The sequence below is a fragment of the Solanum tuberosum genome, unplaced genomic scaffold, assembly GCF_000226075.1.
Source record: "Solanum tuberosum cultivar DM 1-3 516 R44 unplaced genomic scaffold, SolTub_3.0 scf00103, whole genome shotgun sequence".
Taxonomy (NCBI): Eukaryota; Viridiplantae; Streptophyta; class Magnoliopsida; order Solanales; family Solanaceae; genus Solanum; species Solanum tuberosum.
In genome coordinates this window covers 607,871-629,735 of record NW_006239027.1, presented here as the reverse complement: position 1 = coordinate 629,735, position 21,865 = coordinate 607,871, and the positions used below count along the sequence as shown (strand labels likewise).

Sequence of the window (21,865 nt, the reverse complement as noted above, 5' to 3'; positions counted from 1 at the left end):
CTCCATAGAAATTGAAGTCCAATTGAAAAGTTCTTCTTCTTCTCTTTTACATTTCTTTTCTTGATTTCCCCCTTTTTTTGGACTATACAAATTGTTTTAAAAACCAAAAAACAAATTGATGATCCTACTTGCTCAAATACTAAAGTCAATTATCAAAGTAAAATAAAATAAAACAAAACAAAAGAAACATTTACTAAACATCTTGTCTTAGTACATCTGACTGAGTCTTAAATCTTGACTATTAATTGTTTCTTTCAAAATACCTACCTAAGCAAGAAAATAAATAAATCAAATTGACATCAGAAATTTTAGTAGATAATAGTTGTTAAACATGAAAAAGAAATTTTATTTTTTGTGTAGAAATGACTGATTCAGATCATCCCTTAAAATGTCTTTCTTCAAGATTTTGGAGAACTACCATATAACACTTCCCTATCGATGTATTTTTACATCCCACAGCTTCGACAGATCGCTTGGCCCCAGCCTAAGAGCAGAACTTTCTATCAGTGAACTATTACGCACTCTTTCATTATAGTTTAGCCACTGTGGATATGGACATGTCTGGCAGTATAGATTCTGATATCATACTGGTAAGCAATTAGTTCTCTTTCTTTTATTGCTAATTTCCCACATCCAAACAAGCCCTTTTAGAGTTTTAGTTGTTTTTGCTTATATTTGATTGATTACATAGTAGTAAGAGGTTCTAAATAAGTACATGATAATAGTTGAATCCATTATACTAATAACAACTTATTTGTTCTTGCATTCTATATTGCTCGGAGTCTCAAAAAATACACTACTTTTGGAGAATCTGATATGCACTAAACGGGGTGTGATTAGACTCTTTTAGGTCAGATTTTAGCTTAATGATAGCTGAAACAATGCCACATTTTTTTCGTTGTCAGGTCTAGCGGATTGTCAGTTGAACATCCTTTGTTGGAAAAGTATACTGTATATATATAAAATGATATTGCGTATGTAGGTTAAAAAGTACTTTTGAACATTCTCAGTGAAATTACTGACTTCGTCACTGCACAGGTTAATGGAGAAAGGGACAGAGTTAGCATACTTGCTGAATCCTTGTTGGCAAATATTTCAGAGTTCACAAAATCAGTAGTTTCAATAGATGTTGAAAAAGAGAATTTCATTGAGATTGGAAGCTACTTATACCGCGTTTCTGCAGTAATAATGGAGTTGCAAATAGGAAAAAATGCAACATCAAATGTCATAGAGAAATTACAATCTATGTTTGAAAATGTACATCTAGCTAATGAGATGATCAAGAAATGCCAAAAGTATAGGCAAAAAAATCAGTTGATTGAACCAAGTATTGTCATAGAACAACTTCAAGTTGTGAACAGACATATCGCGGAAGGATTGAGTCTCATACCATCTTGTTTTTATGGGGAACAAGAATGTGCAGAAACCGCGGTTAAGTCTCTCTTGAAAGATATGAAAGGTGCAGCTGCATTTGTAGCAAGAAAGAATCTGATTTCGGAGCAGACAGAGTTAGAAGTTAACATGTTGCATTCAAGGGAATTAATGACTAATGAAACAGCAGAAACAGAAACAGAAACAGATCTTTACTCCATTGATATTGAAGTTTCCATGGAGAATCTTCGATTAGCTGATTCAACAAATCTATATATAAGTGATAATTTGAGAAGCAGTATCAGCGGAGGCTTTCATTTACAGAATCATGGGAACCGGAGTCCTGGTTCTTTAACAAATTTGCCACGGATGTCTGAGTCTGAATACATGGAACCTCTATACGAAACATTCTTCTGTCCTTTAACAAAGAAGATTATGGAGGATCCTGTCACAATAGAAAGTGGAGTAACATATGAGAGGGACGCGATATCAGAATGGATTAACAAGTCTGATAATAACCGCGAAGAAATATTTTGTCCAAAGTCAGGCCAGAAGCTAAAGGGTAGAAGTCTGAGCACTAATGTGGCATTGAAAGCAACGATAGACGAATGGAAAGAAAGAAATGAAACAGCAAGGATCAAGGCTGCAAGGGCAGCATTGTCTTCAGCTACTACACAGGATATAATACTCAAAGCAATCGAAGATTTGCACAGCGTTTGCCTCAGAAAACCGTACAATAAGGTACAAGTTCGTAGCATTGGTGTAATACCGCTGCTTGGAAATTTACTGGATAACAGAAACAGAACTATAAGATGTGCAACGTTGGAATTGTTGCGGTATTTAGCTGAAGATGATGATGAGGTAATAGTCTTTTTCTTCTATCCTTGAAATGTTTTAAGTTCAAAAAGGCATACAGCTACTACTCCCTCCGTTTCAATTTGTTTGTCTGGTTTTGACTTGGCACAAAGTTTAAGAAAGTAAAGAAAACTTCAGAATTTTGTGGACTTAAACTCAAAATATACAGACTAAAAAGAAAAGAACGACAAACAAATTGACACGGAAGGAGTATAACATTTCAGATTTTATCTGTCTCCACTCTACATTGAACATAATTAGAGTATCCTCTAGACATGTTACTGAGTTGAGCTGTGGCACAAATGCAGGAAGTAATTGTTCAAACTATCGATGTTGCTACAGTCACAAGGATGCTGTCAAGTAATCACGAACCTATTAGGCATGCATCACTACGTCTTCTGCTTGAGCTATCGAAATCCCAGTTTCTGTGTTATAATATTGGGGCAGTTCCTGGAGCCATCCTCATGCTGATTACAGCCAAATACAGACATACCGATGATGCATTCATTGCAGATAAAGCTGATGAAGTCTTGAAAAGTTTGGAGAAATATCCTAGCAACATCAAACACATGGCTGAAAATGGATATCTGGAGCCACTTTTAAATAATCTTCTCGAAGGTAATCATGTACTCCCTCGTTTCAATTTGTTTGTCTTACTTTCCTTTTTTGTCCGTTTAAAAAAAAAGTCTTTTTCCTTCATTGGAAACTATTTATTTTCAACTTTCTACGTGGCATGGACATAGGATTAAAGGACATTTTGGTACAATCTACATATCTTTAGATTAAGACCACAAGATTCTAAAGTCTTTGTTTTACTTTCTTAAACTTCCGTTTCAAGTCAAAACCAGAGAGACAAACTGAAACGTAAACTATAGACAAGTATCAAAGAGGTTGATTCCAAATTGAGTCTTTTTTGGTGTCGATTTTAAATTCAAGTAACTGACTGTTACTACTACCAAAAAAACTTGAGTAGGCAGTGAAGAGATGAAAATGGAGATGGCACGATACCTCGGGGAAATTGTTCTTGGACCTGACAACATAATCTATGTTGCTGAACGAGTTTCTCCGACTTTGATCAAAATGATAGAGAGTGGAGATACTTTGAGCAGGAATGCAGCCTTTGTAGCTCTACAACAAATTTCTTCTCACCATCCAAATGCTAACACACTAGTGCAAGCTGGCCTTGTCCAAATCATGATTGATGAGATTATCTCTCGAACGATGATTCACGATGAGCCAATGAACTCGAAGAAAGAAGCAGCTGGTATACTTGCAAATGTGCTCGAGTCTGGATTAGATCTAGAGAATCTTCAAGTTAACGAGCGTGGCCACACATTGGCTTCTGATTACATGGTATTCAACTTCATCCAGAGGATCAAGAACTCAACCCCTGAAGAAATGAATTTTCACCTTGTTAGAATCTTGATATGCCTGATGAAGTATCCCAAAGCATCGTCTACCGTTACCTCTGTGATCAAAGAAACAGATGCTAGCTACAATCTGATCGAGCTCATCAATAACCCTGACGAAGAACTCAGCATTGCAGCACTTAAGCTTCTTATCACTCTCTCTCCTTTCATGGGACACACAATTTCAGACAGATTATGCAAAACCAAAGGACAACCCGAGAGCCTAATTCACAATCCATCTGAAAGTCCTCGAATCACAGAAAAGCAAGCAGTCTCCGCGACTCTTCTTGCAAAGCTTCCCCACCAAAACATGACACTCAACCTAGCATTGGTCAATAAGAACACAATCCCTACAATCATAGAACAAATCAACAAAATCCATGTCAGTGGGACAAGAACAAGCAGGTATTGCTAGTTTTTTAAAAGATTGTGAAAATATTGGTTGAAAAATATCTCTCAATATTCTTATTAATCGTATAGAAGGTCTTTAAACTTAATACACAAAATTTTCAACAGGTACACAAGTGCATATTTTGATGGTCTAGTAGGAGCTCTTGTCAGATTGACAACAACACTCTACGATCATCAAATCCTGCACGTAGTAAGAACGTTCAACTTCACGTACATATTCACAGAGTTACTCGTGAAAACATCAAGCGATGAAGTCCAAAAGTTATCCGCGATTGGTCTAGGGAACTTATCAAATCAATCAATCAACTTATCAAAACCACCACCAATCAAGAGCAACAAGTACATAAAATCTCTTCTACTAAGAAGATGTATGTCTCTCCGTTCAAAGTCCGAAAAAGTACCATTATGCTCAGTCCACCGAGGCGTTTGTTCTGCTGAAGATAGCTTCTGCTTAATTGACGCTAAGGCAGTTGAAAGGCTACTGTCCTGTTTGCACCATGACAATGTGGAGGTAGTTGAAGCAGCATTATCAGCTATATCGACTTTACTAGACGATAAAGTCGATATAGACAAGAGTGTTAAGTTACTGATTGAGATGCAAACCATTCAACATGTACTGAATGTGGTGAAGGAACACAGAGGAAATGTCTTGTGGCACAAATCATTTTGGCTTATTGAGAAGTTTCTATCAAAAGGTGGGGACAAATCTGTTTCTGATATATCACAAGACAGGTTGTTTCCTGCTACTGTAGTCAGTGCATTTCAACATGGTGATGTTTGCACAAGGGAAATGGCTGAAAAAATCTTGATGCATTTGAACAAAATGCCACATTTTGCAAACACAGCTAGTTTTACCTTGTAATAATGTACAGAGGTCTTGAATTAAACAGACACAACGAACATTGCTCGTGAAGGAACATGACTATTCTGAATAGCCATGATCTCTTAAGTTTCTATAAATATAAGGACGATCTCCTGAAGTAACGTAAGAAAAATCTGTAGGTATAAACACGTGCTTTGTTGTATCCCAAAGGAAATTACTTTTATTTCCCCTACTCATAGCCATTTCTTCTCCGGTTATCTTTTCCTATTTTGCTAACAAAAAATCAAGTTGATTTCTCATATGATCACTCAACTTATAATCTCATAAAATCACTTTGCTTGTCGAAAAAATTGAAAACAAGAAAAAATAAAATCTGATATGGTAACTATTAGTTGAATCACCATCTGAGAATCAATGCATAAAATTCTTTTAGTGACATTTAATAAAAATATTGTTAATATTTTTGTTTTGTTCATTTTTGGTTGAGAATTTGCTACTGATATTAATATGAAAAAGATGAACTGTCATTTCATGTTTATATAATTGCATCTAGTGGGGTTTTCTTTTATGAAGCCCATTACATTACAACAAAATTATATTATATGATATATATACGTACCAAAAATTAGGCAAAAATGTCACTCCATATATAGTTACGAAAAAATATTTACAAAATACTGCACCGGGGTACGTATGTTGTACATCTTTTTTAAGGGGGGAATTTTATAAATGGGTATAGACGGATAAATATTTTATTATATTGAATCTTGATTATTATGAAAAGATATAATTGGTAATTTGGTATAAAAGAAATTAGTATACACTGTTATTTGACAGAGAACCATATTGATCATATGGTATGCTTTAGTTCAACATCGCATAATACAAATATATATTTTAATTTTTTTTCAAAAAATAATAATTATATGCTTTAGTTCTCTTTAAATGCCAACCAAACCAAATATTATCAACAACTACTCAGGAATCAGAATAATCCCACAAGTTGTGTTGCATAGACAAACCGCAGATCCTACTCCGAAGGTCCCTCGGCTCAAGTAAAACTTATCAAAGCAGGTTTAAAAAGGAAATACAATAATAAAAAACCATGTTGAAAACACTAGCAACAACATAATATAGTAATTGAAGTTAAAGAAAATAACAGATAATAATAAAATCAAAAGAACAAGATATAATAGGAGAGTATAATAATAATAATAATATTGATAAGGAAAACGGAAGTATACCACTCGATTACCTACTAACATTCCACCATTATCTTGATCGTCATGTCCTCGATAAATTTAAAATGTGTCATATCTTATCTAATCACCTTTCTCCGGACCAAATATTATCAGTTTCAATAAATCAAATCAAAGGTGCACCTGTTGCATCTTTGGCAAAAATGTTTGGCCGGCTGTTATGAGACAATCGCCCACAAAGCTTTAAATATCTAATCAGGCCCCTCTCTAATTAAACTAATAAAAAGAGATTTCAAGAACATTCAACATATATTCAGTTTAAGACCACAAAATTCAAAAATCTTCTTTTACTTGCATCACATCAAAACTTGACAATCAAATTGAAACGGAGGGAGTATATCTTTGCTGAATCCTTTGAACAAAAAGAAAAACTTATCATATAAATGAGAAGAACTTATGAGTGAAGTAGTTCATCAATCACTATTAAGACTGTACGTTACATTTGTACAGGAGTTAACTAGAACCATAGACACTGTCAAAGTGAATGCATTTCAAATTTGTGTGGATATATGCACAACGTGCATACCCAGAGACTAGTATAAGTTAAAGGTGTCCATACATTGATTGCATCACAGGATTTTTTTTTCTCTAGTTTTTTCTCTGTTTGAGAAGAAGAAGATGGCTTCTTTCGCGATCGAGGACTTTGTTGGAAATGGATGTCTGCAGGGACTTGTTTCAATGCTGCTTGAGGAAGGATGGGATGATGTACCAACATTGAAGATTATGAATGTAGATGATATGAACGAGTTGAACATGACTCAACGGCAAAAGGTTCTTTTTACTGATAAATTTATTCTTCTTGTATATAATATATATCCAGAAAATTGTGTGTGGTTCATCTTCATACTCTTCTGCAAATCTGTGTCGACAACTGAGTACTTGTGTTTTCCTAGAAAAAAACCATTTCTAAGAAATAAGAATTAAGTAGCAACAAAAGAAACAAGTGTTATGCAAGAAGTAGTAAATGCCGAGTTGATTTATGGGATGGTTACTTAACTAATACAATAGTTATTATCTCAGAAAGTCACCCTTCTTTAGAAATGGTTGCCTCTAAAGAAAGTGACTTTCTGAGATAATAACTATTAGTTGAGTGATCATCTAAGAATTTCTCAACCCAGTAAATGCCTCTATTCCCATTTGAATGATTATTGCCAAAACAAACTTTGACTAGGAACTTGTTAAGCTTGTTTATTGCACATCTGAAAAGTTATGGAAACAAAATAGGCTATTCTTCTGATGATTGTATCTTTCCTACTCAAGGATGCGCTGGAAATCAGGTCATACCTGCATGATCGATCTCTGATGCAATATGCGGATAAGTTTGAGGAGTCTGGGAATTCCCTTACTAAGCTTCTTAACCTAAGTACGGTAGATCTTGCTTCAAAGTTTGGAATGAAAAGGGGCCATGTTGCCCGTTTTACAGACAGAACTGCAGCTTCTGGGGGAGATTCTTTGTCAGAAATCTATAACCTCCACATGAGGAGAAGAACCACCTCGAGAAATGAGAGTCTTTACAGGAAGGATATTTCTCCTGTCACCTCCAGGAAGCAAAGTATGACAAGATCCCTTAGAAGAACCAAGACAGATATATCCCTTGAACAATCAATGGCTGAATTGGAAATTAAAGGTGGACATGTTTTTAAGGGAATTGTAGCTTCAATGCCTGACGAGCCTAGAGCATGTGGCTGTGTGCAGCCCACCCCTGTAGTTGAGACTGTTGCTCCTTATTCTTCCATAGAGAATATTTCAGTTCAGAAACTAACACCAGAGTACAAGATTGGAATGGAGCGTCTGGTGAAAACAAAGACTGCTACGATGAAGGCTTCAAAGCTCTGGCGTGATAAACCAGCAGTGTTTGTATGCATTCGTCGCCCTGGGTAAAGCATCAACTCATTTCTCCAATTCAAACCTATAAGTTATCAAATGTAGCTCAGTTGTTGTCCTATGTCTCGAATATAGGATATTATACATACTATGGTAAACAGGAAAAAAGACACCACTTGCAAGAATTTTACGGGATTAAGGAAACTCTAAGAGAATTTCTGCACAAAACTTCAAACATAGTAGAAAATCCAATAATCTTTGTTATCCCACTAAACTATGATGCATTGATGAAGCATGCAACCTAGGAATGTTTTTTCCTTTAAAGAACAAGTATTTATGGCCTGGACACCATGGTTATTCAAAAAAGAAGAAGGGGGAATTTATATTTTATAAGAAAGAATATGAAATTAAATTTTTATCTATGAGCATGATTTACTCAATCTCATACCAAAAAGACTATGGAAACAGGTGCATCATGTGTAGAGCTGAAGCCCACCAACTCTATGCAAGGAAACCAATATTTGATGCTTTGGGGGTTCAGTTATTTGCTGTTCTTCATGAGCAAATAGAATCAGAGGTAACTTTTTTCCACCTTTTTTTGTTGACATTTCTATGGAAGGACCTGGTATATTATGCTGGGTTTTGTTATCCAGGTAACGGATTTCTGGCCTCGATACTGGGGTGGTGTAGTCCTCTTTGACAGAAACATGGGATTTTATAAAGCTCTGGGAGGTGGGAATCTGCTAAAAGACAAATTCATATCAGGTTTTCTATTAAATCCTCGAGCTATTTCAAATTATAGGCGAGCAAAAGCTATGGGGGTGGATCAAAACTTCAGGGGTGAAGGTGAGACAAAAGGAGGACTCTTCATTGTTGGCAAAGGAAAGAGTGGAATTGCTTATCAATTTATTGAAAGGAACTTTGGAGACTGGGCACCCCTTGCTGAAGTTATTGAAATCTGTCGCCGCTTACAGGTAATGTTTTCTGGCTTCTCTCGTAAGCTCATTGTAGTATTCAGCTGTACACCTATGTTTTAGTCTAATGAGTTTTTTGCATATATTCTAGAATCCACAGGAAAGTCAGTTAGAGTCTATCACATCTATACAACAAGAGGATTAGCTATGGTCGTTGCTTCTATCGATCGAAGCCCTCCTATTGAACAGCTAAACAGAAGCTATGTCTCTTCTAAACTTCAAGTTTTATGTTTCATTACCACAGTCCACAGTTGCTTCATTGTAGGAATAATTTCCTTGACATTACTGGAATGTATTTGTGTCGAGTCTATTGAGACAGGTTATGTATCTGTGTCCGTTCAATCACATAATGCAGAAAGTGTCAATCTGTAGATTGTACTTAGCTAGCTAGTACACCAGATATTCATTGGTAACTTACGAACACATTGGGCAATGTTTATAACTTCATCTCATAAAGTATATACAAAATGCAAAAGGAAGAAAATTCTCAAAATTCGGTAGCTTTCCTAACAGCAGAAAACTGGCTTTCTTGTATGAGATACAAAAAAATCATTTGCCACTCCGATCCAAAAAAATATTTATAGAAAGAAGGAAAATATGTCATCCCCGTCCTCTTTTTCCATTGCACCATTTAAGCAAGAATTAAATTAGTTCATGCTAGAAAGTTACTTACCAAAAGAAACAAATGTCAAAGATTTATTCTATGTATTTAGGTTAATACTATAGAATATTTTCCTTCTTTCTGTCGAAGTTATAAATCTAGGTATTTAGAGAATTTATTTATTGAAGACCCTTTCTTTTATTTTCTTTAGTCTAGACGTACCTTATTTCTGATAGTCTAAACTCCTAAGGAACCCTCTTGTATATTGTCCACAAACAATTAAGACAAATTTCTTTTTTATTCTTTTTCTACATTTCACATGGTTTCTGAACTTCTACCATCTTGGTAGACCTAAGAAGTTTCTGTCTACTGACCGGGATTCTTATACCACCTGCCCTGCGGGAAGTTTCTTATTTTCATAAGCTCAGTATTCTTGTTTCTTTTTGGTGACAATCCTAAAGGAAAACATTCTCCATAACTTTTTCTCATCTTTTATTCATGGTATTGGAGGTTAAGTATTGAGTCTCTCCTGCAAACATTAGATTTCTTGATGCTATACCCCGCAAAAGTCTTCTGTTCTTCCTTTTCTTTATATTATCAGAGTTTGAGCACTTAATCTATCCTTTGAACATTAAAATCTGATAAATGTCTTGGGGAAATCTACTTCTCATTGTTTTTATTCATAATATCAGAGTTTCAGTAATCTTCTAGAAGAATCTTCACTTCTTTTACTTCGTGGAGTTAAGAGTTTGGATAACAAGTCCCTCATCTAAACCTTGAAATTCTGGTCATTGTTCCAACAAAGTTATTAGTTATTCTGTAACCGCTAATTTAAGCTATTCTAATGATGTCCTGGAGATTTGCGACACCATAGCTTCCTTTGTGTGGTGCTAGATGCACCTTGCTAAGCTGTTGTATTTAATCACCGCTAATTTCTATTTTGGTGATTGTGAACTATTCCCAATACACTATTTAGATGATATCTGCAGAAGACCTTCACAATAACTTTTTTCTGGCATACTCGACTTCAGTTTCCTGTTTTGATGTGCAAACTCAAGTTAATTGATCATCTTGAGAGTTGAGCTTGAAAAGGCACGTTCGAAGTCAAAAGGGTTACAACAGTCATGTGTTAGAATGCTCTAGATTCGTTCGATGTTTAGGTTAAACGTATATAATATTCTTCATAATTAAGAATCATAGTACTTACTGAGGCAATATTCCTTATTTTATAGCTAACCTTTTCTCATGTAGTCTTGACTAACGTTACTTTTAGTAGCTTAAACTTACAAGGAACATCTTATATATACAGTCTACAAGCAAATTCGAGACAACTTTTCTTTTTGTCTATATTTCCACCCATATACAACAAAGTTTAACATGCAATTTGAAACTTTTGACTACTGATGTGTTTATGAAGTGAAAGCTACAATAGAATATTGAAAACATACAAGGAGCTGTATTTCTTCAGTATAATCAGATATTTTAAGTTTAACTTACATTGTTAAGAGGATCAGTAGCCTCCTAAATCAGATACTCCTCGTTTTAGGCTTGCATGCTACTTATGGAAATTGATGAGCTCCGAAGTGAAGTGCTTATGAGAATGGCTCCCCAGCCTTCTAAGTTGAACCATTAGATATACCACGAACATACATACACAAGACTCTCATGGGAGGCAAATGTATCCTTTCAAGAGAACCAGCGTGATTATTCCTTCCTCATATGATACATGTAACAGTCCTCGTAACTGATTCAAAATTGTGGGAAAACTATCACCAGAAATCTCCACAAGAACATTTTCCATCCTTAAATAAATGAAATCTAACCGCATCTCTTACAAGAATTTCTCTTTGGGTGATCTTAGAAATGATTTTAGTTGCACTATGGCAGTCACCACATACCCTTAGGTTTTTTACCACTCTTATTGGGATCCCAGGGGGGATAAAGATCAAACCAAAGGCAATAGCAAGTCTCTCGCTGTGGTGGTTAAGCAATTTTATTTTATCAGACTCTTCAACTCTATGCATGACATGAGTTACGTCTGGTACATAACCCTCGTCTATCATTTTAGCATTCAATTTCTCCAGTTCTGCATATATTTCATCTGAAAATGGACTTGACTTGTCATCAGCAGAGAAAATGTGCACTCTGTTTTTATATTTGATCCAACTACATCCTGGCTCTTTCCTCACACCTCTATCTCTCATGGCCCTTCTTAATTGAGCCACTTCAGCCCAATTTTCTTTCGCAGCATACATACTTGTGAGCAAGACATAGCTGGCAGGATTTTCTGGATCAAGTTCCAAAAGGGACTCTGCTGCCCATTTGCCAATTTCCATGTTACCATGGGTTCTACATGAGCTCAACAGTGTAGCCCAACCAATTGAATCTGGGGTGCAAGGCATTTTCTGTATAAAATCTTTGGCTTCTACTAAACGTCCAGATCGACTAAATAGATCAATCATGCAAGTAAAATGATCAAGAATAGGTGTAATTCCGTGTTCTTTCACCATTGATTCAAAATAAACTTTGCCTTTGTCCACAAGTCCGGCCCTACTGCAAGCTGAAAGAACCCCGACAAAAGTTACTCCATCTGGTTGAAGACCATGTTCCAGCATTTTCTCAAATAAATGAATTGTTTCAGTTGCTTTTCCAAACTGAGCATATCCTGACACTAATGCCGTCCAAGAGACCTCGTCCTTAACAGACATCTCATCGAAAAGCCTGTGAGATACTTCTATGCTGCCACACTTACCATATAGGGTTACAAGTGCATTAGAAACAGTAATGAAAGATATCAAGCCTGACACCAATGCTCGACCATGAAACTGAGCTCCTTCTTCCAAGCTCGCCAGATTTGCACATGAGCTTATCACGCTTCCTAAAGTAAAATCGTCTGGCTCAACTCCATTCCTTTGCATGTCGCAGAAAGCCTTAACAGCTTCTTCGCTAAAGCCATTCTGTCCATATCCAACGACCATTGCAGTCCAAGAGACAATATTTTTGTTTGGCATTCTACAAAAAGAAGTCTCGGCATACTTGATGTTTCTACACTTTGAATACATATCAACAAGGGCACTACCTACAAACACGTTCTCACTGTGATAGGTTCTGACTATATAAGCATGAAGCTGTTTGCCTTCTTCGATAGCCCAGAGGCCTCCACAAGCAGTCAAAATACTCCCAAATGTGAACTGGTCAATAGGCAGCCCCTCTAACCTCATTCTCCTAAACAAGACAAGTGCTTCCCTGTCAAGACCATTTTGTGTTAACCCCGTTATCATCGTTGTCCAAGAAATGGAATCCCTCTCAGGCATATCTTGAAACAAACTTTTCGACTCTCTAACCATCCCAGACCTCAAAAACCCCATAATCATTGTATTATACATCACCACATTCCTTTCTGGCAACTCATTGAAAACTTTTTCAGCCTCATAAATAAACCCTGCTTTAGCATACATATCAACCAACGGACTACCCACGAAAACATACGACTCAAATCCCCATTTCACTATCTGCCCATGAATTTGCCTACTCATTCGAATCCAACCATTATCCGAAGACAATATAAGCATCGTCGAAAACGTTATCCTATTCAAACTCATTCCCCCATCTTCTAACATCAACTTATACGCCTCTAAAGCATCAATAGCTAAACCTCGAGATGCATACCCCGAAATAATCAAATTACAAGACACCCCATCTCGCTTTGGCATTCGATTGAACACGTCTAGCATTCTCGAGAGGTTTCCAGACTTCGAATAAACAGAAAGAATGGTGTTCCATGAAAACTGGTTTGGTTGAGGTATTTCTTCAAACACTTGGCGTGCATACCCAGTGTTATTGAGTTTACTGTAAGCATTTATGAGATTGTTAAGCAAAAATGTTTCTGGGTTTGCTATAGTTTTGAGAATGAAGCAATGAAGCTTCTTGATTTGGTTCTGGTTTTGGGATTCACACCAAAGTTTGAGCAGAGAACAGTAATGATTGGAAATATGAGACATAATGTTCATAAGAGGGGAATTGGCGGGTAGTTCGGTTTCATTTATAGTACTCCCTCGTCACAATTTATGTGAAGTTGTTTGACTGTTCACCAAGTTTTAATAAATATTAAATTTTTTTGTAATGTTTCAATATTATTGTTTAAGTAAATAAAGAGAGAATGTATTGAAAATACTCCAAACTTAACGTGAATTATTAGTTTCGTTTCCGAACAATTGACAGCATATAAACTTCATAAGGTTGTTTTGAAGCCTCATTTTTCACCAACCTATTTACGAGTTGTTGATCAATCTACGGTTCGTCCAGTCAACTCATAGATTGACAAATTTTTGTATTAATTATAACTTAACTTTAAAATGTTCATTTTACCTTTATGAAATAATTTATTGCCACACAAATATTTATGATTTATTTTAAATCATAAATTTTGAAAATCTATTTTGACCTAAGTGAATTGTTTTCAATTCCAAGTTGATTTTTTGATAATTGTGATGTTCAAGCCCGTTAACAGACGCATTGCTATCCTTAATAAGTGGAGTTTGGAGAGGACGATGTATACGCATATGCAAACAGGCCTAAGTGAACTGTTTTCGATAGACCCTCAGTTGAGCTCACACCGACCCTCAGTTGAGCTCATATGTGTGATATGATAAGGTAAAAGATTCCTCATTTATTTATTTTTAATAATTATGATGTTCAGATCAGTTCACGCATATCTAGACCAATCCGGGGGCCTGCTAACTCCACCAGCACAAATCTTAATGGAAAAAATGATCTCGAAAAGAAGAATTACTCACTAACTTAAATAATATTAGAAGCAATCATTAATGCTTGCATTAGAATAGTACGATAGGTTGTTTACATCACCCCTTGAAGTGCAACTCTTCCCCGGACTGTGTGCACGCGGAATGTTTTGTGTACCGAGCTATCCATTTTAAAGTCTCAGAAATATCATGCATGACAAGTTTTCTGAGAATCAACCTTACAGTCAACAACTCCATCAGATTCTGTGTATTATTTTGCAGTAACTGAACAAAGTTTTTATGTAAATAATGCTTTGGAAGAAAAGAAGCATGAACATCATTTACTTTTCCCAGGCCATACAATTTGCAAGTTCTTCAACATGGAATGAACATGAAGAATATAAACATCTCCGCAACGAAAGATTCAAGAATGCATCAACAAAACATTAGTTCTTGAACCTTCATTTGCTGTTGTTGATCTGAAGAACGTCAATCTCATGGAATGAATTTTCACTCTCGTGCTACTAGCCGACTGTGTCACTTATGAAAAGGAGATGAATGCACTGTGTTAACAAATACGCGTTATGGACTTGCTGTACAGACTCACTGGGAATTCCGGATGGGGGGTCTCGTGCAAATGTGAAATAGGAAGAACTCTCGGTGCAACACACTTCCCAGATAACATAATCAGTGCACCTAATTCTCCCAATAACAGTTAAAAGTTAAGCATATTTGGTATCTACGATGAGTCATGGTTCTGCTTTCATTTGTCCTGATGGTAGAGAACCTACAAACAGAGAATTTTCAGGATTACTAGAGACGATGATGCTAATTTATCGTAGAAACATCACGTAGGGGCATCAAATACCACTTAAATCTTGACTAGATGAGGGTACACTTGAATTTAACCCCATTTGGACAACATTATGTAGTTCATTATCCCATTCATTCGGTGCCTGGAGATCATGCAAATTAGCTCAAATGATTAGTAGACCATCGACTAAGATTTGCTTATGCTACAATAGTTCAAGAACCACAAATGTTACCTGAGATGACGGATCCTTGTAGTCGCCAGGCCCACAACTAGTAGTGGCTAAATGAGGATTGATGGCTCTACGAAATGCTTCACTAGGAAATCCATAACCAGGAAGACTAGATTGAAGCATTCCAGCTTGCGGTGGATGTAAGGGAGGATATGCCAAGGTCATATCAGGTGGAAAAGCGAGCGAGGATGAAGGACCTGCTCGAGACTGGAGGATCTGCGACAAAGGGAATATTTTTATTCAAGCATTAGGTGGAATTCCAACAATGCTCGGCTACACGTCATACTCAGAAAAGAGAACTACTTACATCTTTTGCCAGGAGACTATCAATATCAAAATCCAGCCGCGGGTTTACTGTTGCAAGCTTCATTGAGAGGAACTGGAACAAAAAGGAGTCTAGTCATCCTTAAGATACTAGAATGCTTAACACAAAATTAGCAAAAACATCTTAAAATCAATCAAGAGCTAGAGTTCACATATTTGTAACGTGAATGCATGTACTAAGAATTCCTCAAGACCACATTAACCAGCCACCAGGATAATCAAGCCAGCAATATTGTGAAGCAATCAAATCATCACTAAATATTTTGACAATTGAGCATTCCAAAGGAAAGAAGGCACCATTATTAATGTGAAGAGTACGATCGAAGAAACGTGAGAAAGAAAATAAGTTATTTATTCCATACCTCAACCTGCCTTTGCAAAGACTGTACATAGTTAATGATTTCATCCAGCATCACAGCTTTGCCGGTGACCTGCAATCATCACCTCTTTCTCAAGTAACTAAAAACAGAAAAGTCCCAACTAAAATTTCTAATGTATGCTATAATATAGCATATGCCTACTGAAATCACTAATATAGGCTGAGTAGGTTGCTCGGACTCTCCAAAAATGTTGCCGCATCCATGTCGGATCCTCCAAAAAATGCACTACTTCCGGAGGATTCGACACACACCCATCAACATTTTATGAAGAGTCCGAGCAACATAGCGCCTGCTACACCATACTAGTTGATTCCAATAATACCAACCTTGTTACAACCAGGCACAAGATCCTGAAGATACTTCATCCGTTCACTGATTTTCTCCCTCCTTATCTGTAATCAAAACCATTCAAATTAGTACCAAAACAAATAAAATATGAGATTTAATAACTTGGAAGCTTCTAATAGAAGTCTTACTCTTTCTGCAAGACTATGGCTATTTGTTGCCTGGCCTCTTCGAGCACGAACATGTATATATTCTTCTTTGGTTGGATCTGAAAATTGAGACCCCTGTTTACCATTCTTTCCACCAGGCTTGCTGGCAATCGAATTCAAGTTTTGTTCCCCTTTCTGAATTTCGGGTGGTGGCTGCTGTGCTCCCTTCATTTGATCAGGTTCAGTATCCTGCTAAATTACAAGAACATTCAACAAGGAACTATCTTGTGAATGAACAATAGCCAGTGGAGTCTAGGGAGGTTAAAGTGTACGCAGACCTTACCCCTACCTCAGAGGTAGAGAGGTTGTTTCCCGATAGATGCTCGGCTCAAGAAAAACAATCCAAAGCAATTCAGAAAAAGATATAACGGAAGTACAAGAAACAACAGATAGTAACAAAAAGAACAGATAGTTATCTGTGTGAACGATCAAACGAAATCTACTAATGATGGCCTACCTGACCACCTCTTTTCCTTTTCTTTGAGCCAATATTCTTTCCACAAGACTCCTCACCGGCACCATCCATTTCTTCTTGGAGGCCGCTACATCCTGCTTCATCAGACTCACTACTAGAGACTCCAGCAACTTCTTTTGCTTCATCCTGGGACTTAGCAAAATTTTCACTCTTTTTCTCATTCTTGAGGGGACTTCTCTCTGTGTCCCTACGAGCAACGGTTAAAGAAACATCCTTAGAACTTTCAGCCACATTACTCAAATGCTGCAGCTTCTGAGGTGATTTCAACCCATTACTTGCCAAAACCTCTTGAGGACCCTGCATTGGTGTCAATCCCTTATAATAAGGATTCATCGATGACTCGGGGATGCTAAAAGGGTTCATCATATCACCAAAGTTCCCTCCACTAAAGCAAGAAAACCTTGCAGCTCTTTCAATAAACCCCGAATCAGCCGGAAACTGAGCTAAGCTCTGCGGAAGCATCATCGGAACAGGAGGTAGAAACATACCCCCTTTCAACATAGCATTTGATGGAGTCCAATTAGGACCAAGTGTTCTATCAACACCAGCTCTAAAAGGTCCTAAATCCATTTGAACACTAGCATCACAAAAGCCTAAATTTGATGAATTGGTGGTAGGCTGATCCCAAGTAGTAGGACAAAATGAATCCACCATTCCCATAGATGAATTAGTCAAATTACTCCCATTTAATTGCCATTCTGAAGAAATATTTGGTGACTGATAGTTCATTGACACTTCTTGATCATTCCCCTTTTCTGGTTCACTGTCATTCTTGATTTCTATATCCATATTTTTCTAAGTACAGAAAAACTTAACCAAACTTCTCTTTAACCACTTGAGTATCAAGCAAACAACCTAAAACATTGAAATTCAACATACTGGGAACTTAAAGTTTTCATCTTTATGCATTTAACTATCCTCAACAAAGATCATACAACCAAATATGTGAACAAATTATCCAACAAAACAAGATTTTTCAGGTGAACAAAGTATGTCTACCAGAAGATTCACTCAGAACTAGAAAAGCCCCAAATACAAAAAGTCCATACAGAACAAGAAACAGCAAGCACTGCTTTCAAATTCACAAAAAAAGTCCCCACCCCACCCCCTTAATGTCCAAGAAAACACAACCCCATTTCAACAAAGAGCTCAAAAAAGCAGTAAATTGAACAAGTCATTAACTTGCAGCAACCATAAATAGCTCATTTAAAGTAAAAACCCTAAGTCACAGTAAAGAACAGACCACCCCTCAAAATTTCTCAAACTGCTCAGACAGCTCTGAAATAGAGAAAAAAAAGAACAGACTAAAAGTGGGGTGAGGAGGAAAAAGATACCTTATTTCAGATTGTGTACTACTACTTTTGGTACTCTATTACACCATTCTTGAACAGATTTTCTTTTCTTTTTTTACTGAAGAGAAGGGATAAAAATCAATTCTTTAACTTTTTGGCTACTGCTTTTCTTTTCTTTACTTTTTCTGAAAGAGTTACCGCGACAACTTTGACGTAACTGATAAAGTTATTATTCTGTCAAGCTGTTTTTTGCAAAAACATAAAAAATGTAGCCAATAATAAACTCTTGTGATCTAATTTTTCCATGAGTCTAGCTTACATAGAGAGTTTAGTGCATCAGATCACTGAAGTTTTTATATTGGCATAATGCATAAACATGTCATTTAATTTGATTTTTAATTTTAAACATGCACAAGTATTAAGTATATAATTAAACTTGTATAAAGTCATACGTGTTCTACGTGGCATAATACATGCAAGACACTATGTAGAATGCATGTATTTATTTGTTTAACTTTAAACAAATTCAAGTATATTTTTGTGCACGTTCAAAGCTAAAAGATATAATACGAGTGGAATGATCTGAGAAGTCCTTGAATTTCGCTTTGTTCATCAATTGAACCCTTATACTCACGACACTATTAACTAAATCCTTAAACTCATAACACAATATTTTAACTCATACATTTATAGCCACGCTTATAACTAAGTACAAATTATTTTGGATTCAACTGATAAACGTAGTCGAAGTAAATTGTAAAAGTAGAGTCAAAAGGGTCGAAAAAGAAGTTAAGGAAGAAATTAGTTAATTTGAGGGAATCAAGAAGAAAGCTTAGTAACAAAAGGTCCCCTGCATTTATAGTCACGCTTGTATTATTAAAAAATAAATTTAAAAAAAGCTGTTAAATTATCTTAATTTTTATGTATTCGAAGAAACATATTTTATGGAGTAAAAGATGGAGAAATGAAAATAAAATATTATTGAAGTTTTAGAGGGTGGTAAATATTTTTTACTTAGCTTTTATTTGATCATAGATTTCGAATAAAAAATTAAAACCTTAAAAATCTAAGTGGTTGAAGTTTGTTATTTTTAAAATATGTTTAAATATGTATTTTATTTAAAAAATAATTAAAATTTTATAGCTGAAAGTGAAATTTCTCCAAAAATATAAAGAGAATAATGAAGAAAAAAGTGGAACTTTTCCTTTTGTTTGTTTTTTTCTTCTTTTTTGTAGTACTTGTTTATTTTGTTTGTTTGTTTTAGCTATCTTGTGTACTTTATAGACTACCCTAGCATTATTTATTTGCCTTGTGATGTGTACCTTACTTTATGTCTATGATATTACTAGTACATTATTTTATTATTTAATTTATAGGATAGTTAATACTTTTAATGTAATTTATAAATATTATATATATATTTTTTAAAGTAACATCAAAATTATTGTTTTGGCAATAGTAATATTTATGGTGATGATCTTTTCTGAGAATTGTTTTTTTATATGTGGGATCATAGATTTGAAGCTGATTTATAAAAAGTAGCATGACAAATGTTTGGATTATAAGTTATCATTCAAGAAGAACATGAAAAAGAATATTCATTGTACTTTTTAGAATCATAAATTATTTTTAAAAAAAATGAGCAAATTGAAGTGTGATTTAGCATAGAGAATGATGAGTTCATACAATAGGAAAAAAAAAGATACATGTTACATGTTACCTACATATAACTGTTAAATATTATATGTAGCTGTTTTAGAAAAATAATTGTGGTGATCTTGAATCTTTAAACATCGAGTATGACTAAATATAGTTAAAATATATTCAGTTTTATTGCGAGATAACTAAATGAATAATTAAAAGTTTTGAGTTAGAGCTTTAAAAGGTTATCGAGGATATGTTAATGATCGAAGGTTGTGAAGAACACAAATTATGATAAAGGGTTAGTAGGTCGGTAACAAAGTTTTGTCTTGCTTTTTCTATTAGCAGTTGTTTACTTTTATAGCGTTTTGTCCTTCAATTTTTGTTACTATTCATCATCTCATGTACTTCAATTATCATATACTTGTAATTACTATTCAAAATGATTTGTCATGTTTTTCATAATAAAATATAATAGTCTCTTCGATCATTTCTGTTATTTCTTTTTTCATATTGCTTTGAACTATTTTTTTTTAAAGTCAAAAATCTATTAGAAACACATCCTCTACTTTCGAAGTAGGAATAAGATTTAGAAAACTTGCTCGGCTCAAATTTGAATTAGTCAAGATAATAAATTTAAAATAGATAATTTATAAAAGAATTTTAATTGGGACTTAATAAACCAGCAACTGACATTGCCAACTCTTGACAGTAATTAATTACTTATATGATAAAATTGTCCTCCCCTTTTCCATACCTAGGAGGAAGAGCTTATAATATAATATTACTTGATTAAATTTGTTTAACTTGGTCAAAACACCTATGTTTATACTAGCTAGTTTTCACACACTTTCATTGCCACTTGAATTATTTCTAGGGTTGTACCTACACTAGGTATTTCATCTTTTTAATTTTGATAATTTCCCTACCTTATCAATGCTTCAAGCTAACGTAAATGTAAATTGCAACAAAATAATTAGGAGTGTTTCCTCTTTTTAAGTGACTCAATTAGCCATGCATATATGAATTAATCGAAATCACAATTTAATGATCAAATATAAGATAAAAAATCCAAGAAGAAAAAACCCTTCTTTGTAAGTACACTATCAAAATGTATATAATTAATTAATTAATTATAATTTAGCAATAAGGGTGTAGGTTAAGACATGTTGTTTGCAACAAATTTTAAGTATATGAAAAATAAATTAATCATAAATAAAATCTAAAGAAACAAGAATATTATATTAATATAAGTAGGGTGGAAATTTTTTTTCCTCTCTTAATTCTTCTCTGTGATGGAATTTTCGAGATACCTTTTCAAAAAAATATAATATCATTTATATATGTATGAACTAGGGATTAGGGTTGAATAACCTTTATAAACCCTAATTGGATCTGAAAACGTCTTGTAGAGTCTCCATTGTAATTAAACACGTCTCGTAGACTCTCATAAAATTTTAATGTCTACACATACTTCATATCAAAATGATATAAATATTGAGTACGAATAAAAAAAATTATTATACGCCCCATTCTTATTTTTTTAAAAGGGAAATAAATACGAATTAAGTACTATATACGTACTAGTGAGGTGTTTTAAAAAAATAATAATTATGAGTTGATAATCTTGAGATATGATGCACTTTAATTTTGTTTCAATATTCCATGAGACAAAGTACAATACATTCGTTACGTTAACTTTTACCTTAAAAGTTCTATTTTTTAAATATTTATTTTCCCATTTTACTACGCCACCTCTTGATTATTTTAATTTTTCAAGGTTATAATTAGAATTCAAGACTCCAACTTGCAAATTAATTTATCATGTTAGAATTTAGAAGCAAACTTCATAAACAAACTTCACAGGTCGTAAAAACTATCAAAATTTTCTTTATTTTTATACAATCTTATTAAATGAATCAATTACAATTCATAAATAAGATATTA

At 34.8% G+C, this 21,865-nt stretch overlaps 4 protein-coding genes across 6 annotated transcripts; 2 read left to right on the top strand and 2 right to left on the bottom strand.

The window, feature by feature from the left end:
- The first annotated feature begins 293 nt into the window (after window positions 1–293).
- LOC102598727 (putative U-box domain-containing protein 42) lies at window positions 294–5,071 on the top strand. The gene is made up of 5 exons (XM_006348724.2): window positions 294–590; window positions 1,039–2,232; window positions 2,535–2,844; window positions 3,200–4,040; window positions 4,152–5,071. Exons 1-5 carry the CDS (start codon window positions 552–554, stop codon window positions 4,906–4,908), a joined length of 3,141 nt encoding a protein of 1,046 aa, XP_006348786.2. The 5' UTR covers window positions 294–551; the 3' UTR covers window positions 4,909–5,071.
- Window positions 5,072–6,472: 1,401 nt separating this feature from the next.
- Window positions 6,473–9,414, top strand: LOC102598386 (uncharacterized). Of its 2 annotated transcripts, none has more exons than XM_015309298.1 (5): window positions 6,473–6,899; window positions 7,389–8,005; window positions 8,421–8,529; window positions 8,606–8,926; window positions 9,027–9,414. In XM_015309298.1, exons 1-5 carry the CDS (start codon window positions 6,747–6,749, stop codon window positions 9,069–9,071), a joined length of 1,245 nt encoding a protein of 414 aa, XP_015164784.1. In that variant the 5' UTR covers window positions 6,473–6,746; the 3' UTR covers window positions 9,072–9,414. The 2 variants fall into 2 exon arrangements, with proteins under 2 accessions (XP_015164784.1, XP_006348785.2); XM_006348723.2 differs by having other exon boundaries at window positions 6,474–6,899; window positions 9,018–9,414.
- On the bottom strand, window positions 7,960–13,567 carry LOC102606208 (putative pentatricopeptide repeat-containing protein At1g68930). Its single transcript, XM_006348570.2, has 2 exons — window positions 11,025–13,567; window positions 7,960–8,037 (listed from the first exon to the last, which is right to left on the bottom strand). Exon 1 carries the CDS (start codon window positions 13,535–13,537, stop codon window positions 11,297–11,299), a length of 2,241 nt encoding a protein of 746 aa, XP_006348632.1. The 5' UTR covers window positions 13,538–13,567; the 3' UTR covers window positions 7,960–8,037; window positions 11,025–11,296.
- A 941-nt stretch (window positions 13,568–14,508) lies between these two features.
- On the bottom strand, window positions 14,509–18,435 carry LOC102605413 (transcription factor bHLH49-like). Of its 2 annotated transcripts, XM_006348568.2 has the most exons (9): window positions 18,320–18,435; window positions 16,968–17,840; window positions 16,493–16,702; window positions 16,343–16,408; window positions 15,999–16,067; window positions 15,620–15,691; window positions 15,316–15,528; window positions 15,138–15,225; window positions 14,509–15,056 (listed from the first exon to the last, which is right to left on the bottom strand). In XM_006348568.2, exons 2-9 carry the CDS (start codon window positions 17,772–17,774, stop codon window positions 15,019–15,021), a joined length of 1,563 nt encoding a protein of 520 aa, XP_006348630.1. In that variant the 5' UTR covers window positions 17,775–17,840; window positions 18,320–18,435; the 3' UTR covers window positions 14,509–15,018. The 2 variants fall into 2 exon arrangements, with proteins under 2 accessions (XP_006348630.1, XP_006348631.1); XM_006348569.2 differs by having other exon boundaries at window positions 16,493–16,699; window positions 16,968–18,434.
- Window positions 18,436–21,865: the final 3,430 nt, after the last annotated feature.

Bases quoted from the DNA above. Each gene is read 5' to 3' on its own strand.
- LOC102598727 (XM_006348724.2), top strand. From the start codon at position 552: ATGGACATGTCTGGCAGTATAGATTCTGATATCATACTG. The intron at 591-1,038 runs GTAAGCAATTAG...GTCACTGCACAG, and splicing joins TAGATTCTGATATCATACTG to GTTAATGGAGAAAGGGACAG. The intron at 4,041-4,151 runs GTATTGCTAGTT...AATTTTCAACAG, and splicing joins AGTGGGACAAGAACAAGCAG to GTACACAAGTGCATATTTTG.
- LOC102598386 (XM_006348723.2), top strand. From the start codon at position 6,747: ATGGCTTCTTTCGCGATCGAGGACTTTGTTGGAAATGGATGTCTGCAG. The intron at 8,530-8,605 runs GTAACTTTTTTC...TTTGTTATCCAG, and splicing joins ATGAGCAAATAGAATCAGAG to GTAACGGATTTCTGGCCTCG. The intron at 8,927-9,017 runs GTAATGTTTTCT...CATATATTCTAG, and splicing joins AAATCTGTCGCCGCTTACAG to AATCCACAGGAAAGTCAGTT.
- LOC102606208 (XM_006348570.2), bottom strand. From the start codon at position 13,537: ATGAACATTATGTCTCATATTTCCAATCATTACTGTTCTCTGCTCAAA.
- LOC102605413 (XM_006348568.2), bottom strand. From the start codon at position 17,774: ATGGATATAGAAATCAAGAATGACAGTGAACCAGAAAAGGGGAATGAT. The intron at 15,692-15,998 runs GTATGGAATAAA...TTTTTGTTCCAG, and splicing joins CTTTGCAAAGGCAGGTTGAG to TTCCTCTCAATGAAGCTTGC. The intron at 15,529-15,619 runs GTAAGTAGTTCT...CCTTTGTCGCAG, and splicing joins ATAGTCTCCTGGCAAAAGAT to ATCCTCCAGTCTCGAGCAGG.